Source organism: Anopheles maculipalpis, chromosome 3RL (assembly GCF_943734695.1).
Source record: "Anopheles maculipalpis chromosome 3RL, idAnoMacuDA_375_x, whole genome shotgun sequence".
NCBI classification, from domain to species: domain Eukaryota; kingdom Metazoa; phylum Arthropoda; class Insecta; order Diptera; family Culicidae; genus Anopheles; species Anopheles maculipalpis.
In genome coordinates this window covers 49,070,737-49,089,813 of record NC_064872.1, presented here as the reverse complement: position 1 = coordinate 49,089,813, position 19,077 = coordinate 49,070,737, and the positions used below count along the sequence as shown (strand labels likewise).

Genomic DNA, 19,077 nt, shown 5'->3' with positions numbered 1-19,077 from the left:
GCCTGGTACTTACATTATTCTGCACATTTTAAGTGCACGCTACTTAGTACAAGTCGGGGAACAGATTACTAAGCTACTAAGACTATGCTGCAGAAGAATATTAACAAAATTTGATTTTTCAAATATGCTGCACAGTCAAGCATCCGGAAGTCATTTGCCGAACCGAAGTACTTCTTGAGTAAACTCGCAGAAGAGGTATGTGAAATTATTTAACTTTACAATTTTCTACTAAGTGGTTTTACTATTTGTAGCATTGATGAGTGATCATCTAGGTGCGCTGAATACAATAACCTGTTGGTCATACCACCGGACGCTGAGCCTTTTCAACCTCATGGAAATAATCCTTAATTGAGATGGAATGATGATGCCGGTGACGCGTTCGCCAGCGTTTAAAATTCCTGTTGAGTGCTGGAAAAGTTTTCTAGAACCTAATGCTTAATGCGTGATTTGAGTATCAACTTCACATGATTGATAAAATACACTATGGAGACCCGGTGATCGGTTACTATCCTCCTCCTAGACCTATCCTCTGGAGACTGTATTGCAAAAGATGGAAGGAAAACTGATATCAAATAATAGAAACAATGGAAGTAAAGTAAAGATATTACAATGTTAGCGAAAACAATTAATCTCATCTGATTTGAGTATCAACTTCATATGATTGATAAAATACACTATGGAGACCCGGTGATCGGTTACTATCCTCCTCCTAGACCTATCCTCTGGAGATTGTATTGCAAAAGAGGGAAGGAAAACTGATATCAAATAATAGAAACAATGGAAGTAAAGTAGTATTACAATGTTAGCGAAAACAATTAATCTCATCTGTGTTGAAAACGCCTTGTTCAATTTCAAATCGAAAGACTTGACGTATTTCTTGGGACAGCTTTCCATGTAGCGTAGGCTGGGCTATAAAATTGATACGTCATTCGTTTGATTGTATAAATCTGACAGTTGTGCTTTCTTTTTTCTTATCTAATTCGCTTGCAACCGAATGTTCACAAATATTTTAATCTTCCTTTCCTTTTTTGTTTAACTTTAGATGTGTGCAGCACTGTGAGATGTCAATTTTATTGAACAGTGTATTTTTTGGGTGGTCAAAACTCATTCGTTAAATATTACGAGCATTCTTGCTCAAAGCAAAGCATCCATTTTCATAAGTGTCTAGCCTTCCTAAAGGTTTATTTATTTTTTTGTTTTCAATTGTACCGATCATGAAAGCCCGGATTAAAGTTTCCTTTGAGTTTGTTACAAATGCTAAGGGCTACAAATCGGCCACCTTCGGCTGACCGAAAACACCTAGAAGCATTCTGTGGTTAAAACTAAAGCTCACGATGGGAAGAAAAGGAGTACAAATTCAAATTTAGCTATTTTTCCACTAATTATTCCAACCATTTTTGACCACACTAACATCACACTGTGTATCCTGATACTGCGCTTCGCATACATTCAGGCGTATTTCGCATAATGGCGAACTAATGTCACCAGGTGATGGAGCATTCTCGAGTACTTTAACCTACTTCCAGCTTTGTTTCTGGTCCACAATAATTAGATCACCAACCTGAACAGCGCTGTATTGCTATGCAAAGGCCATTTAATAGGTGGTTCGTTTTGCTACCTTTTGAGTTCTTTCGAAATTTCTATAATTTTCTTTTAATGTACCTTTTTGGAATGCAATCCGTCCATCTAAAAAAAAAACACCACAAGATACAAATGTTGGTGTTAAAAACAAAAATAAACACTACACGTTGCTTTTTTTCTATTATGAAAAACATACCGTTCCAGCCCTGTCGATGCAAACGAACACCGAAATCGGACATCTTTTCCGCTACGTTCAGCTATTTTGCTCCTAAACTTCAGTGCTACCACTTCGTCGCAGTTTGCTCGGCTGTCATTAGCTGTCAAATCCCAGACGAGCTGACGCGACCTGCTCCAATAGAGACCTTGCCAAAAGCGAACACGGACGGAATGCCCTCGTTTTTTCTCCGTAGCTCTTGAGTTTTTGGACTGATGAAAACTTTTCGAACTTTTCATCTTGCATTTGATTTTTGACCAGCGCTACATTTAGCGTTGGTACGCGGTATGGCCATCTGGCTGCACGCAACGCAAGCGATATCAACTCGATGAATATTAGCTAATAAGCGTTCCCCGTAAAGCACTCGGAAGAACTTTCTTCTTCATTCGTACCCCGTATTATCACGAATACACACACACAGATGCAAAAGGGCCCGTACGCACGCAGTCCTCATTGCCGTCATTGTAAAAACCTGAGACTCCGCCACCTTCTGTGCCGTGATAGGAAAATACGAATCTCCACAATCGGTGTTTCGGGGCGTTTTAGCATCGTGATATCGTCGCCGTAAGTGTGTCCGCGAAAGTGAGAAAAGTGAATACTGTGTAAAAAAAAAGTTACGTCTAGCGAGCGTGACGGCGACCGTGAATACATACGGTACCGTAATGGTGCGGCGGCACAATAAGTGTGGTCAACGCGAATGTTGAGCAACGACACGGGCGTACGACGTGTAGCATCGGAATACAGTGTGTGTTGTGTGGAAAATCGTAGTTGGGACCTTCATCCCCCGTATCGGGGAAGTTATTTGTCCGTCCGGACAAAAACTACAATTGCTGCAGGAAAGTGTCTTCACAATAACGCGAATGTTCGCAATGTGAATTGTGTGCAGTGTCATTGCCGCTTGTGCTAGCAGTACGTCCTGTCTAACGGGTAGCTGGACAAAACATACGCGCGTTCGTGACCGCCAGTGATATTTGCCATCGATTGTGTCCTACAATGTTTTGATAAAATCGTCCAAAATCATCGTTACACCGAAAGTTCGTCAAAAAGCGGCTCCGTCATTGCTCTCACGGTGCGCAGTAATCATCATAAACAACAAACTGTGCTTCTTGGACCGCCCGCTCTGGTGGTAAAGGAAGGTGTCCCTTTCACTACTAGCACGTCATCGGTCATCTGGAAAAGGAGGACGGCCTAGTTCCATCGCGGATCGCGTTCATGAGGTAAAGGAAGCAAAATACGTCATGCCGTCTTCCCGCAAAACACGGTGTGCAAGGATAATGTGGCGTTACTACTAGCGCGAACCTTAATCCGGTTCCATCCGACGCAACAACATCGATTGTTCCGACCATCAGATCGCGGTGTTTTGTTCCGGAAGTATTGTGAATGTTTAATATTTAAAAGGTTTTCGTGTTTTTTTAAATGATTTCTTTGTAGGAAAATTTCACGTTTCTGCACCACGTTACTATCGCCCGCCAGTATCTGGCTCTGCCTCTTGCACCTGCACCTATTGGACCATTGACACTCTCCAGAGAAGCAACTAATGCGACCATAACGGCAAATATAGTCAAAGTAGAGCGCATTTTAAAAACATTACTGTAACAACTAAAGTACAACTGCTGCTAACATCGTTCATCCATCGGAAACTGTAGACTGCGCACTTATAATCGGTGACGTTGTTCCAGTTTAGTTTTGGAAACTATACCTGATACACATTTTTAGCGATGGAACGAGATCGAGATCGTGAACGAGACAACAGCGGAGGGGGTAGCAGCGGACGCATCAAACACTCAAAGAAACGATCCCGCAAAAGTAGCAAAAAATCCAAAAAGAAACGACACACCTCCGCCTCGGATGTGGACGACTTATCTTCCGCTTCATTCGGCGAGGAATCGAAACGATATTCGCGATCACACAAGGATGCGTACGACGATAGTAGTGGCGAGCTGGAGGGAGAACTGGCCGAGCGAACAACGGTGTCAGGCAGCAAATCCGGTGTCGAGTATTCCGATGTAAGTTCGGATGACTTTTCCGCTCCCGAGGCGGGTGAAATTGAAACAGACGTCTCGGATACTGGCGATGGTGGTGCTGGTGTCGTTGTTGACAATGGAGATGATTCGTTTATCAGCGGCGATGAAACGGACGACATCGGTAGAACGAAGAAAAGTAAAAGTAAGTCACGCCACCACTATAGGCACCACCGGCGCAAGAAGTCGCTCAACGATGGTGGACATGGCAGAGGCTCAGGTTCCAATCGATCCAGCACGTCGAAGCGTTGGAGCCGAACGCCGCAGTCGAAAAGGGTCGACATTCATCTGCGCAGCCGAACACCATCGTTGCCCGATGTTGTGGAATCCAGCCGAATGGGCGAACTAAAAGGCACGATCGCGGCATCTTCCTTCAGCGGTTCATCCGATCGTTCCAAGCGGATTAATTCTATATCCTCGGATACTTCATCGATGAAATATCGTCAGCAGAAAAAACGAACCAAGCTGAACGATGAGGTAGCGGTAGGTGGCGATGATCCACTGGAGGATGAACATGATGCACGATTAGCTCGAAACAAAGATGACGAGAGTGTGGACGCCGATAGGGTGGCGGAAGCGGCCGACGGAAATGGAGGGATCGGGGCGGATGAACTGGACGATGAAAACGAAGAGGAGGATGGTGAGGAGGAAGAGGAAGAGGAGGAGGAGGTGGACGAAGAAGAGGAAGAGTATATTAACAATGAAGGGCAGTCGATCGTTAGCCGGAAACGGATTAAGAAAAGCAAAAAGGATAAAAAGCACAAGAGAAATAAAAAGTCCAAAAAGCGAAAGAGAAAACTGCGCACCAAATCGATATCGAGCATTGAGACAATCTCGGAGAGTGAGGATTCGCTGTTGGAATCGATGACGCCGCCACTTAAACAGTCGCCCATGTATCGAGGAGTAGGAAGTCGCGAAGGCAGCAAATCGTACACGCCGGTTCACAATGACACAAGTCTTACACCAGTGTCACCAGGTAGAATTCGAACGAGGATGCATTTTGGTCTCCCTCAATGACAGTTTATTTCACTTACTTGTTTCACTAACTTGTTTGCTTCTTTTAGGGACGCCTCCGCTGCTAGACCATCATCATTCAACGCGTCTCTCGCTGAACAGTCCGTACGATAGTCACGATGCCGTAGCACGTAGCCGAACTCCAGTCGAACGTGATTGTGACCATGATCGCGAACGGGAACGTGATCGTGATCACAGAGACCGGGAGCGGGATCGTACTTCGAACGCCGGTGGAAGCGGCAGCAGTCGTAAGCTGTACGTCACATCTTCTCCTCATACTCCACCGGTCATCGCCATGCATAAGAAAAGTTCATCATCTTACCATGATCGTGCGCTGCAACAACAGCACCCCAGTAGTCCGATCGATTTGGACAGTCCGCCACCCCCGGCACTGCGCCACACACGGAGCAGTAGTCATAGAGATAGCAGTCGTCGGCGAAGTCAATCAAACGATCGGAGATATAGCTCCAGGAGGACACCTTCGCCAAGTAAGAGTTTTTTTTAAAACACTATGGGTTCTGGATTCTTCCTCTTGGCTTAAACGAGCCACTAGCCGGTCATCGGAAGGTTTGCTAGAATTGCTGATACCTCGTAGTTGAATAGTTACGTTAGCCGTTGTTGCCTTAATACTGCGCCCGCCGAGGGGGTTTCTGGATTAGGGGAGTTTAATTTAAAACGTAATGTCTAAGTGCTAGCTGTTCTAACATTTAAAATGCGTTGTACAGTAACTTACAGTAATGGGGGTAACTTACACAAAATGTATATCATTATAAGGTGTTAGGGAGCAACTCTGGTAGCCTTGAGGATTTTGGTACTAGGTGTATGACAAGCATATGTGATTCAACTCCTTCGGAGGATATCCCTGGTGCGTGCAATTTGGCACCTGCCAATGACAATATGCTGACCGGTGTACATTGCTGAGTTCTCATGGTTGAAGCTAAAAAAACCAATATTTCTCTTTTAATTGGCATCATACGTATATTTTTAGGCTAAAGTTGGACTTGAAAAAATTGGTCCCGAATTGAAAAAAAAAGTTTTTTGATGCTAAAATTGACACAAAAGTTGGCAGTAAAGATCCATGTTTTGGAAAAGAAAGATAAAGGTAAAGAAAATCGGCTTCGTACTATGACACAACCGGCAGGACCGGGGTTCAAATCCCATCCGTATCGTCTACTACGTGGTATCGGAGAGTCTAGTAAGCCATTCGATGGTCGGCGTGACCTTAGAAGGTCGTTAAGCCAAGAAGAAGTGAAGAGGAACTATGACATAATAAATATAGTTGAATTTAAAAAAATCGAACTAACTATCAAACGGATGGTGTTAGTTCATCGCTAGGACATTACCCTTTAAATAATTGTTTTGATACAAAACTAAACATCACTTGACTACCCTGCTGATGTGATCTCTTTCTTGATGTGGTGGCGCTAAAAAAAACTACAGGGCTAGAAAATCAAAAAGCTACAGGGATATTAGAATTGGGCAGAGTTTCAGCCAATCGCATCGATATATGTATTAAGGTTTTGTAACTTCGTTTTAGATTCCCGGTACAAACCACATACTCCTCCACCCACAAAACGGCGACGGGACAGATCGCCCCCAGAGAAAGATTACTACCGAAAATCAGACAGTCGTAGTTACAGTAAGCGAGAAAGAGATTGGGACGACCGTCGCGGCAATGACTCCCATAAACGGTTACTCAGGTATGTAGTTACAACGTACAGCATCACACTTGCATCCGTTTTTTACTATTGGTCCGGTTTTGCTGCCTTTTACCCTTTACCAAATGCTCAATAAACTGTGCAGCAGAACTCCAAGCCCAAGCAGCAACCGACGATCTCGCCGGACGCCATCGCCTGCCTCGACGAGTAGGACGAGATCAACGCGAAAGGGAGGATACTATAGCCCATCGCCGGAACGTACCACCGGGGGCAGCAGTAGCTATGTGTCTTCGCGTTCGAGGCATCGCTCGCGCAGTCCACGCCGTTCACCTTTATCTTCGTCCGCCAGCAAGCGTTACTCTAGCAGCCGATCTCGCTCACCGCAGATGCCTTCAGCTAAAAAGATTGACCTACAGAAGAAAATCACGGACACCAGCTTCTTCGCAGAACTGATCAAGGACAAACACAAGCGCAATAAGACGCTGCAAGAAATTTTGGAAAACAAGAAGAAAAATGATGTGTCCGGTCCTGTTGGAGGAACTGCCGGAGGCAACGACAGCAATGCTAACAACGTAACGCTGGACGGTGAAGCCCTGACAAAGAGTGACGGCAACAATGGCACATCGAACCCGGTGGCAGCATCTGCTACGGAAACTTCCAGTGCTAATGGGGTGAAAGACAAAAATCAAGACTCCATGGGTAACCTGACTGACATACCAATGCCGGAGTCAGCGACAGACCATCCATCATCCCGCAGCGATCAAACAGATGGCAGGGTTGGCCTAACCTCTGCCAATTGTTGTGACGTGAGCAATAGCAATAGTAATGGTGGCAATAGTGGTTTGGTTCCCGATTCACGAATTCCTGTGATAACGAACAATGCAGTGCATCATCATCATCATCATTCTCAACATTGCCCTGCGACTTTCTCCGGCGCGAGCAGCAATGCAGAATCAAATGCGGAACCAATGGGCGAGGCGGCGGTGGCGGCGCATGCCTCGTCGGAGAGCAGCAATAACACCAACAGCAGCGTCATTGCACCATCGAAGCCAAAAAGTCTTACCAATCTGCCGATGCCGCCAGGTGTGAATGTAGCCGATCTGGAGGGTGCTCAAACGCCTAGCCCTCCCGGACCCATCAGCCCGGTTGCTGCTGCAACGATGAAAATAATGCCCATTCCTACGCTGACCACTACCGGTGCCGTTCCGCTACCGGTGGCAAACAATGCCACAACAAGCACAGCCAAACAGCGACCTGATAGCCACCACAAACCAAACGCGTCCAATATGTCCGCTTTGGCAGCAGTTCCTTCGTCAGTCCCCACTGCCCCGCCCACTTCGACCAGCACCGTGCCAGGCAGTGGCATAAAGAAAGGTCTACTTAATCTCCCGATGCCGCCCATGGTGCCCGGATCAGAGGATTTGAGTGGCGACGAAGATATCGGATCACCCGTATTGGCCACCAATCGTGATTCAGCACAGCACCAAACTCAATCAGGCCAAGCCAGTATCATTAACAACAATAATAATACTAGCTTGAACAATCGGTACAAAGGTGCTGTTGCTGGGAGTGCAGTCGCTGGTAGTGCGGCGACTACTACCCAGCCATCAGCAGGCGCTAGTAAGACCCCGATGACACGGCCCAGAATTCTAAACCGACGCCATTCCCGCAACATGACCGCCCCCATGTCCGCGTCCGGCGGAAAGGATTGGGGCGAACGGTGTGTGGAAGTGTTCGACATGCTTGAACAAATCGGCGAAGGAACGTACGGACAGGTAAGTGTCTAGAGAAGTCCGTCCGACAATTCCGTCCCTTATGGATCGTATATTCAATGCGATTTTTTTTTCGTACACGCACAGGTCTACAAAGCGAAGGATCAACAGACGAACGAATTGGTTGCCCTGAAGAAAGTCCGACTAGAGCACGAGAAGGAAGGCTTCCCGATTACGGCGGTGCGTGAAATCAAGATCCTCCGTCAACTGAATCACCAAAACATCGTGAATCTGCGCGAGATTGTGACGGACAAACAGGACGCGCTCGAGTTTCGCAAGGACAAGGGATCGTTCTATCTGGTCTTCGAGTACATGGATCACGATCTGATGGGGCTGCTAGAGTCGGGTATGGTGGATTTCAACGAGCAGAACAATGCGAGCATAATGCGCCAGCTGCTGGATGGTTTAAATTATTGTCACAAGAAAAACTTTCTCCATCGTGACATCAAATGTTCCAACATTCTGATGAACAACAGGTGCGTACTCCATCCGCGTATGTTAAAGGGTAGTCATTCTTGCTCAACTAAGTGTGAAAGTGGTGCATGTTTGTTTGTCCTTAAATAATTATTGTACCCTTGGCCTGGTGCAGAAGGTACTCAATATGAATTTAGATAATATGACGGTCGAAATTATTGTGATGTAAACGTGTTCGCTTAATATCGCTTCTGCTAATTGATTTCACACTTCCGATGCTTTGAAATAATTGAGTTTGATTTATGTGTAAGATTTTTTTAAAAATCGAACTTGTTGGATGAACGCCACCAAAGAAAGAGGAGGCAAGCAATCCAGGTAAATTTATCCATAAGTCCATAAACCATAAATATTGAATACGCTAACAGAAAATCGGTTTATGCAACTTACTCTATTTACTCTAGTAAAATCAAGTCATATAAGCCCGAAAGTTCTTTCGGAATTTTAGTACAGAAAAGGCAGGAAAAGATGATATGGCTGTAGGCATATAGGCATGGTTTATATCTCAATATCTATATTGGCATCCTTGAATACCCAATTGACCCAAGATAGTTGTAATGTTAGACAACTTTAAAGGAACAGTCCTTTATCACCCCTGCTGTAAATATGTTTATATTAGCTGGGCGCAGGTTTTATTAGAGGTTTTGTGGCTCTTATTCAATCCTTTGGAAAAATTCATCTTCAAAAATTCAATATGCAAATTCAAAAATTCAATTCATATGTTTCCAAGTCCAAGTTTAGTCTCAGATGATCCTTCCTAGTGCCGCATTGATCTAGAAAACATTCATGCCAGGCTCTCTGCCGCCGGTGCTTATTGCGACATACATTTGTGACATCTTCGTCAAGGTTTACCGCATTCGTGAAGGTTTGATTCGTAGAAAACTTTTGTCCATTCACTTTTACTAATATCTAACCTCAAAAGTTACCAGCAGAGCGAAAATCAACGAACTAATGCATTCTTTTCCAATCTTTTCGCAGAGGTGAGGTGAAACTGGCCGATTTTGGACTTGCTCGGCTGTACAACGCGGACAATCGGGAACGTCCCTATACGAACAAAGTAATTACGCTGTGGTACCGTCCACCGGAGCTTCTGCTAGGCGAGGAGCGCTACGGTCCAGCGATCGATGTGTGGAGCTGTGGGTGTATTCTTGGCGAACTATTCCTCAAGAAACCATTATTTCAAGCGAACCAAGAACCGGCTCAGCTAGAAATGATATCCCGACTGTGCGGCACACCAACGCCCGCTGTGTGGCCCAACGTCATCAAACTACCCCTATTCCATACGCTCAAATCAAAGAAACAATATCGCCGTAAGCTGAGGGAAGACTTTGTTTTTATGCCCACACCATCACTCGATTTGCTCGATAGTATGCTGGTGCTGGATCCGGATCGACGCATTACCGCCGAGGATGCGCTAAAATCAAACTGGCTTAAAAACGTTATACCTGAGCAGTAAGTAATCGCTGCGGTGAACTCCTTTCAACTTGATTTGATCGTTTTCGCTCTCTTCTCCTGCCTCAACAGATTACCTCCCCCGCAGTTGCCAACGTGGCAAGATTGTCATGAGCTTTGGAGCAAGAAAAGACGTCGACAGCTTCGCGAACAACAGGAATCGGCACTCAATCTTCCGCCAGGCAAACCTTCGGGCAGCACAATTAAGCTGGACGGTATAACGTTACCCGGTACCGGTGCACCGACCGGTATCAATATGCTGTAAAGGCATGCGTTACTGATTTGCCTGCATCTTACCTTATTTTGGAAAGGTATTCCCAATACAAGGATTGGCTACTTATCGTTTCCATCGTTCTGGTTTTAATGAGCGCATGTTAATACATAGTCATATACATCAAGTCTACAGTTTGCAAACAGATGACAAGGTAAGACGTAGGGGACCGATTATCGTCTATCTGTGCTGCAAATTGATGCAAACTAACCTTTTTTTTAACGATATGTCATTTTTAATATTCTGAATCAGTGAAAAAGTCAACCCGTTTTACGTTTAGCTTTTGTTTTACCTCCACGTAGTACTCGGTCTTTGATAAGGCAAACGGTTTAGAACTTTCTAAGAAAGCAACGTTTGAAAGCGAGAAATATCAAACTTTGCGTCAGATTGCTAAACCACCCACAAACATGAAGCAAACAACATTTGTCCTTCGTTTGTTTTTGCAATAGAAAATGACGGAATCGAAATAAAATATCCAACCTGACGAATGCGCGAAGATGCTTATGAATACGAACTATTTTAGTGAAATAAAAGTCGGTGCGCGTTCATAGATAGCGCCTAAAGAAATCACGAGAATCTTGAAGTGTCTTAAGAATGGTGGTTGGAATGGAAGGGAAGATCAACTGTAAGAGAATTTACATCTTCGCAATGGATTGGCAAGAAGACCATCGATCTTACGCTCGGGAATCGAGAGAAAAACGAACCAAGAAAAAGCAAAGCGCCCGCCTTGTAAACAGGAAAGAGCAATAAGTAAATCGTCATTTTGGGAGGGACGTACGGGCCAGAACCCGGACGACGACATGAACGATAGATAGAACGAGTGCCGAACGCTATGAGAATTGAATGTAAGTTAGTAAACAGGAACTGAACACACTGGCTAATTTAACATTTCTGATGGACCTATGCAGATCTGTTAGATACGTTGGGCCACCCCAAGGGTAACAGGGATGCTCGGTACGTAGCCAATTAAGACATATGGTAAATCTTAAATTGTACAGTAATAGAATATGCTAAAATATGTAAATTTGTTACAAATATATTTCATCCCAAACACTGAACATTGCGTTTCGTCTGAGCATAAAGCGCCCTTAAACCCAGATTAAGTTTCAAAGTAACAAATGGCAGTCAAAGTCGTGTAATGCCAGCAGACATGCAATCCTCATCAGGTATCAGTTGTGAATGAAGTAAGAACTAAGACGCAAGTGACAGTAAGATGAGTAGTAGTTCTGGTTTGGTAAATGGAGACTTGATAACCGAATCGAAAAGAAAGCTTCGCGTGAAGCACTATGAAGATGGGATAATAAAAACGATAACATCGAAAACAAAATGTATTGTTCATATGTTTGTCTCTTTTCGTCGTTGCTTAATTTGCTACTGGCATCTCCAGTTCATGAAGTAGCTGAATTTGGGTTCACTCCCTCCCTGCCACCTCTGTGGCACACTACGGAAAGTTTAAAGAACTTCACCGCTTGGCGTGTTGGGTAAGTGACCAGTCCACTATCGGTAGCAGTGCTACTAAATACCAAAGTTATTGTAAAGTATAGTTGATCCGGGACGGAAGAGGCACCGACATTTGACATGGCTGGAAACTAATGTAGTACTGTTGTGGGCCGTTCCCCGCAGCAAAGACTGACCTTCCAGGTATGTGGCATCAATGAGCCTTTTAACCCATTATATGACGAGCAGGTAAGTTATGCTAAGATATATATAGAAGACTGTATAATAGCTTGCGAAAATTGTCCTTCCATCGGTTCGAAATTCCAAGACTATCGCACACAAGGACAAAGGACACATGAATGAAGAGAAAAAATTGTGCCAACATTATCAATGCTAGGTATGTGGTACGATATCATAGTCCCATACTGTGAGTAGTCCCATACGTGAGTAGAGAAGGTAATTTTGCTATCGAGGATCACATCAAGATCGCGAGGACACGAGACAGTTGATCAGAGTTGGATAAGTAATAATGAGCTGACGGGAACGCACTAACTTTATATTACCGTGTCAAATAAAAAATCCGAACCACTTGGCTAGATGAGCTGGTCGATAAAACAAGTTGTACAAGCTTAGAGATGGTCGTTCGCCCTAGACTGAAACCGTAGTGATTTAAACAAATCCAGCATTTGCACTTGAAACCAGAATAAAGAAATCCAGTTCACTAGAATTAAAGCTAAATTAAATTAAAATTAAATAAAATTAAATGGAAAAAGTTTGAAGGAAAGCAACATGTAAATATTTGCTTATACAAGAGCGATTGTTCTTTTCTCGGAAATCGGACAGGACCATATCGGTTTCCAAATAAACAGTAAAAACTCCTCGAGATAGATGAAACTTGAACCGAGAAGCCTGCGTAATATAATAAACAGTGCTGCATATTTTTAAGCCTGCAGCGGGTTTCCCATTGAGATCTGGAGAGAGAGGAGATTTAAGTGCAAATAGGCAAAGTTAATACTTCAACATTACCGTGGCGTATAGGATCGTCCGTATAGGATCGATGAAGAAAGGTAAGGCACTGCTTCCCTTATTATGAATTCGGGAGGCGTTGTAGGCTTTCAAAAAATCATCCTGAAGTAATAATAGAGGCACTGTAACCGATCTTGTATATCAAACAGGTTGATGTAGCTGAGTACAGCGAAAACTTAGGAGAAGAATAGACAGACCGCTTTACGTCGACCATATTGAGCCAGATGCAGGCAAGAAACTCATATGAAATCCTTTGGATTACCGTCCAAATGTGTCGAGTGCTTACCTGTACCCAGTCTTGATCCTTGCCCAATTATTCCTCCTCCTGAGCTTTAATTTTCAACTGCACTGATGACGTCCTTGTACTAGATCCAAATGTTCACAAATGAAATATGAATCTGCGTTCCATCTCGAGGACTCTTGGAAATCTTTGGGCCCTAGAAGAAGAAACTATACACCGGATGTGGATATATCATTTGAAACTACCAAGCAAATCGACTCACCTTCTTTTACAGCTCAATGAGCGAATCTCGTGTTTTGGATTATCACTACGACGGGAGAACAATGGTAGTCATCAGCTAAATTTTACAACTTGATTACAACTTCTTGTTCGCATTTATAGCACAGAATCTTACTAAACAAGAATCATTCATCAACATTCACGTTTGCGACGATTGAACCCACAACTGAATCATTGCTGAGATCTTTCTGCATTGTTCCATAGTTTTCCTTTCCACTGCCATACAACGTTCAAAGAAAACAAACACGCGCCAATTTGGTACCGCCACGAAGCAGGCGATTCTACCGAACTGTCAAAATCAAATCAAACGCGCAGCCGACAGCTGTTTTGTACGGCAGAAGTTCTGTGAGTGTGGCCAAACTTTGTAGTAGGCTTCGTCAACATATTTTGCAGAAAAGTCCCGGTGAAGTGAGCATTTTTCCAAGTTTATTGTGTTGATTGCATCCTGTTACATCTGATTTCATCGATAGTGAAGGAATTTAAAGAATACGCCATATAACGAAGATCAATAGGTGGAAACGGCAACAAGGGTAAGTCTTCTTTCTCAAAATCTCATTTAGCGGTACGCGAACTGGGGTGGTGGTATTTTTTCCAAAGGAGTTTTTACGCTGCTAAGAACGATTGTACTAACTTGAAAACTCCTCCAGATCCAGAGTTAAAGACTGGCCATTTGGTCAGTCGATTACCGGCCACGTGATCACCGAACGGAGATGGCTCTACGACAGGCCAAAAAATGTTGTCTATTGTGTGCTCATAGGAGCTCTTTATCAATATGATGAATTTACCAGTAACTGGTGCTGTCCTGGGAGGTGTTATGTGAATAAACAATGCATTATTCACCAATTTCTTCTACAAGTCTCATTGATTGAGAATCAAGCATCTTCTCATCTAAAAACATCATTCCAGAGAACTTTTAGGAGAACGTCACAACGGTACATTGTACGGCGAATTGTATCTAAAGTCCTCTGTCTTTATTTATTACTACTTTGAAAGTCAGCCGTCCCGAATAAGTTTGATTATCAGAATCTGAACTATTTGATTGTTTTATTTCATTTTAGATTACCCTCAATAATGAACTGCGACTGCTTGTCAATTTGCAAGACGTCCAACATCAATTTACGCTCATTGGTAACCTCATATCAAGCCGTTTTCCAAGGCTTGATCTCTCAACTAACTAGTGAGGATTATGTGATGTTGTTGAATGACAAGATAACTAAAGTTGGTCGGACAGTGAGTAAATCCAGGTTGAATTCATTTCCCGCTGGTACTAGTACACATATTTCACGCGAACACTTTAGTATCAAGTACGATTCGTATGGGAATTTTACTCTGATGTGCCTGAGCAAGAATGGTATAATAATTGATGAAATTTTGTGCAAGAAACGTGACCTACCATACATACTACCGAAACAGTAAGCATTTCTACAATTTGTTTATGTATATTTCTGTGTTTAGTTGCTTTTTCCCTATATTTATTATTTTGCAGTTGCATCATACGCTTTCCAAGCACAGAAACTATAATTCATTTCCGAAGTTTGATAGACGAAACCTCCCTGCTCTCTGAGACCAATATGGGTAGGATTTGTAACTCTCCTTCAAATGATATTTCGGACAATGGTACAGCAAACCACAATTTAAATGTTAGTACTACACAACACTAGTATTACCTATGATTTATTTTTGAATTAATTTTTCTTTCCTGCTACTGGTTTCAGAGAGTTTCTTCAGATGATGATATGATGAAGCAGCCAATATGTACTGAGAGACCACCATACAGCTATTCTCAGCTCATCGTACAAGCCATCTGCGCATCTCCGCAAAAAAAGTTGCCGCTTTGCCAAATCTATTCATTTATCATGGAAAAGTATCCATACTATCGCGTGTTTGCCATTAAATCATGGCAAAACTCTATACGACACAACTTGAGCATGAAAGCGTAAGTATTTCAGACGATAATCTAAACACCTGTTCAATAGTAATGTGGACTTTTGCTTTTCCCCAGATACTTTGTCAAAACACGTCAACAAGAACCAAAAATTGGCCATTTGTGGATGATACGTCCATCTTGCGAAGCACTGCTCGTGAGTAAACGATTTCACAAACGATACAGTACATCAAATCAGTTCGATGAATAATAAGGAAGGGACCGCGATTCACTCACTATAGATTATTAAAATTAATAATTTAATTTATCTTCAGTACAACAACGTGCTTGTTCTTGCAATAACTGTTTTGATTTCGAAATTAATTTAAAAAATAATGACAAAGGTTGATGAAACGTCATCTCGATGTCCACGGGGAGCCCTTAGTGAACTGTGATAAACAAAAGCACAAATATCAATTGTTTACTTACGTATCCACTCTGCGCATAATAAATGCTCTTGGAAGACACAGTTCAAATGCTGATAATCGTTGAAAGTCTCTCAGTTCCGATAAGTGATAACAAATTCTGTGGTCAGCAATCAAAGTGAACAATATCGCGCCCACTTGTTTTGAGGCAATACGAAAAAAGAACACGAAAGAGTGTTTTAATCATCGCTCGTTAGCCACTGGCGCCTTATTCATCCTGCACAGTTCAGATTTGCCTGGCAAGTTTTCCTCGTCATCCGCTATCCAACCATTTTGCCTAATCGCGCCCTTCAAGTGCTTATTGTTTCGTGTGAGTGAGATAAGTGAATATTTGCTGCAACGAGGTATGTCTAAAGAACGCTTTATTTATTTATCAATGCAATTTAACGTTTCGCACGACGGTGGCTTCTTATGAACTATGATCCTATATTTCATAGCCTGATGATCGGCAGTAAATGTTGTTGCTTGTTTAATTGGGATCATCTTGTATCAGCTTTGTACAATGAGAGTACGACGTAACAATTACTCAGCAATTGACGTATGTATCCGGAGACCGTGCATATCTTTAATTTCTGATTTGAGTGTCTCCGTTATTAATCGGTGCTGTTTCACAGTGGACAGGCCTTTAAATTCTTTGCTTTCGACGTATATTTCATACATCGATCCACAACCGCCGGAGATGTCGTTGACAACGATGTTCTTTGCCTGCAAATTCAAGAGAGAACCCGTAATTAAATGCGATTGTTTATTGAGCCAAACTGATAAGGTAATCAATCCCCAATGAACGATCGATCAACGACCCGGCTGCTCTTTGCCAAGAGACGACAATACTATTGTATTATTATCATTTTGTCATTATCATTTACACCTACCTGGGGGAACTTGGCCTCGAGTGTTTTCCTCAATGTGGCTTCTGAGTTTTTCATCATTTGCGAGTTTCCCGACCACACGCGGCTGAGGATCTGCAAAATCAACAACAAAGAAACAATCCGTCAGCTTTATGTGAGCGATCGAGCATGCGGTTCATTTTAATATTTAATGTTGCTTTGAACGATGAGAACAGTAGTCTAGTTTATCTTATTGTAGCAGATAAAGCTGTTCCGTTCTTACAGAGCTGAAAGTGAAAGTGATTTTTCGCATAGTGTGTTTCATTGTTCGTGCATCAAGACGATTTTCAGTGCAGCACTTTTATATCAACTCACAGATATGTAGCGACTGCCGTATGTTCGAAACAAATATCCACTCATGATTTCCGATCGACCGGGCTCGGCCTACTGCTGTTCAGTGAAGTGGCTTGCTACCTTCTGCGGCTGTAGAACACGAATACGAATGCGCGGGTTACTGTGATAACAAATAGTTACGAAATCAACGCTGTAGTTTGTAGTGCGAGAAAACTATGCTAACAACTGAGTACTGTCTAGCTCAGAGAATAAACAATTTATTTTGACGGTTGTCTTGCGTTCTCCAAGCTACGCGTTAGGAGATTTTGCTGCAGTTATCTACAGCTGGAGCAATAGAAACATTTCGTTTCGGTAATAAAGTCCTTCACGGCACACCGGTACATTGTCGATGTTCTATTTTGACATTTTTTCCACCCCGAGTTCGGCTGCAGCGCAGCTACTTTGACAGCTATCATCGTGAATTGGTGTCGGTCGTTGCGGGTTGGATGCTGTTGCAAATATTGTAGTATTTCAATATTACAACAATTGTGATGTACATAATTTGTTTAACTGAAATTACATTATTTGAGTTCGATTAAAGACAAAACTGGAGAAACAGTTTATAACATATTCATTAACAATTTGCCTGTAAAACTGATAAGGTCGGGAGTGACTCCTGAATTTTACTATAAAGAGTTCATCTTCGTGAAGCTTCGAAATTCAACAAAAAATGGAGTTTTGTAACAAAATTTACAATCAGTAAAAATTAATGTGGAATTGAATTCCATTCGCAACACTAGCGCCACAACTCTTTGCGGGAGAATTGTAGGTACCAAACTGGAGCTACACTGTAAACTCGATGTAAAATAAATCAGGTATTCAAAATGTTAAGTTAAAAATGTGTTTGATGCTTACATAAATTATTTAAATTTCATCAGAAAATTTAAAAACCCGCCGTTGAACTCCGAAAAAACGGTGAAACATAATTCAGATATTTTATCTCAAGTGAAATTTCTCAACAGATGGCGCTATTTCATGGCGCAGCACAATGGTCGGTCAACAAGAGTTCGTTATATTAATTTTAAATCTTAAACGAGGTTTCTTGTCTTGCGTTCTTTATATAGAGAAAAATAACAAATTAAACCGAATTTTTTGCTGCATGTGCGATGGAACAATTGCAATGAAATCTAATAGCACCAGCATTTAGCACTATTGAAAAACTTAGATAATTTATTCATATTATATAATTACGACTCAACACCGTATTGTCGCGAAATTTAATAGTTAATTCATATATAAATACATTGATCCTTGCGGTCTTATTTGTTTCTTCCTAAAATTATCAACAGTACAGCACCCTGATCCATAGCATTCCCAAAGCGAGCAAAATCGATAGAGTGCCCTTGAATATTTCTAAGTTCAAAACCCCATTCACAAAACTAAATAGACGCTTCGTTCGCTTTTATGTTCCAATCCCGTGCCATGTTCCTCATGCTTCTATTCTATGCGGTTCATCATCTCTTCTCACTTTGTAATCTTCCTGTTTCTTGACGCCAGTTCTTCTCTTTTGTTTTTCCCCTTCTCTCATTAACATGTGTTTCTTTTTCGAGCCTCCAATACATAAAATTTATAGCACAACCAACACTACCACAAGCACCAGACGGTCAATGGTTTTATTATTCTATTTTGTTCTACGATAGCATTTTGTTTTTGTTTTTATCCATATTCAAATTACATCAATGAAATTCTATGCGTGGAAAGATGTTGTTTTATGACATCTTATAACGACCAAATATTGCAAATAGTATGCCGTATGTGAGCGATAAGCAAAAAACGATAAGAAACATGTTTACCGTATTTTTGTTTTGTTATTAGAGCTTAACATGTCATGGGATAATTTCTTCTAACTGCCCCACTGTAGAAAAGTGCATACCTTCGACACATTGAACCCATGCCTACGCACATTAAACGGTCGCAAACGATTTTATGGATTCTTTTTCGACAGAACTCATGTGCCGTTTTTTGTGTTTCTTTTTCTTCCTTGGGTTCACTCTATTTACACAAGTTCTTTTCAACTCGCATATCAAATGCCGAGAGAAACTTGCTCGTGCATGTTTCCTGTGAAGATGGT

At 42.3% G+C, this 19,077-nt stretch overlaps 3 protein-coding genes across 3 annotated transcripts; 2 read left to right on the top strand and 1 right to left on the bottom strand.

The window, feature by feature from the left end:
• The first annotated feature begins 3,513 nt into the window (after nt 1-3,513).
• LOC126561349 (cyclin-dependent kinase 12) lies at nt 3,514-10,452 on the top strand. Its single transcript, XM_050217450.1, has 7 exons — nt 3,514-4,792; nt 4,881-5,318; nt 6,368-6,530; nt 6,634-8,263; nt 8,348-8,736; nt 9,710-10,183; nt 10,256-10,452. The coding sequence occupies exons 1-7, from the start codon at nt 3,514-3,516 to the stop codon at nt 10,446-10,448; spliced, it is 4,566 nt and encodes a 1,521-aa protein (XP_050073407.1). The 3' UTR covers nt 10,449-10,452.
• Nucleotides 10,453-14,508: 4,056 nt separating this feature from the next.
• On the top strand, nt 14,509-15,572 carry LOC126560716 (forkhead box protein K2-like). The gene is made up of 4 exons (XM_050216673.1): nt 14,509-14,849; nt 14,924-15,081; nt 15,157-15,373; nt 15,440-15,572. The coding sequence occupies exons 1-4, from the start codon at nt 14,509-14,511 to the stop codon at nt 15,570-15,572; spliced, it is 849 nt and encodes a 282-aa protein (XP_050072630.1).
• Nucleotides 15,573-16,284: 712 nt separating this feature from the next.
• Nucleotides 16,285-17,079, bottom strand: LOC126563375 (bolA-like protein 3). The gene is made up of 3 exons (XM_050220010.1): nt 16,989-17,079; nt 16,659-16,748; nt 16,285-16,491 (listed from the first exon to the last, which is right to left on the bottom strand). The coding sequence occupies exons 1-3, from the start codon at nt 17,031-17,033 to the stop codon at nt 16,309-16,311; spliced, it is 318 nt and encodes a 105-aa protein (XP_050075967.1). The 5' UTR covers nt 17,034-17,079; the 3' UTR covers nt 16,285-16,308.
• Between the last annotated feature and the right edge of the window lie 1,998 nt (nt 17,080-19,077).

Coding starts and splice junctions, on each gene's coding strand:
- LOC126561349 (XM_050217450.1), top strand. CDS start 3,514: ATGGAACGAGATCGAGATCGTGAACGAGACAACAGCGGAGGGGGTAGC. Junction 6,531..6,633: donor TCCCATAAACGGTTACTCAG/GTATGTAGTTAC, acceptor TAAACTGTGCAG/CAGAACTCCAAGCCCAAGCA. Junction 10,184..10,255: donor AAAAACGTTATACCTGAGCA/GTAAGTAATCGC, acceptor CTGCCTCAACAG/ATTACCTCCCCCGCAGTTGC.
- LOC126560716 (XM_050216673.1), top strand. CDS start 14,509: ATGAACTGCGACTGCTTGTCAATTTGCAAGACGTCCAACATCAATTTA. Junction 14,850..14,923: donor CCATACATACTACCGAAACA/GTAAGCATTTCT, acceptor ATTATTTTGCAG/TTGCATCATACGCTTTCCAA. Junction 15,374..15,439: donor CACAACTTGAGCATGAAAGC/GTAAGTATTTCA, acceptor GCTTTTCCCCAG/ATACTTTGTCAAAACACGTC.
- LOC126563375 (XM_050220010.1), bottom strand. CDS start 17,033: ATGAGTGGATATTTGTTTCGAACATACGGCAGTCGCTACATATCT. Junction 16,749..16,988: donor ACGGCAGTCGCTACATATCT/GTGAGTTGATAT, acceptor TTGATTTTGCAG/ATCCTCAGCCGCGTGTGGTC. Junction 16,492..16,658: donor TCGAGGCCAAGTTCCCCCAG/GTAGGTGTAAAT, acceptor TTGAATTTGCAG/GCAAAGAACATCGTTGTCAA.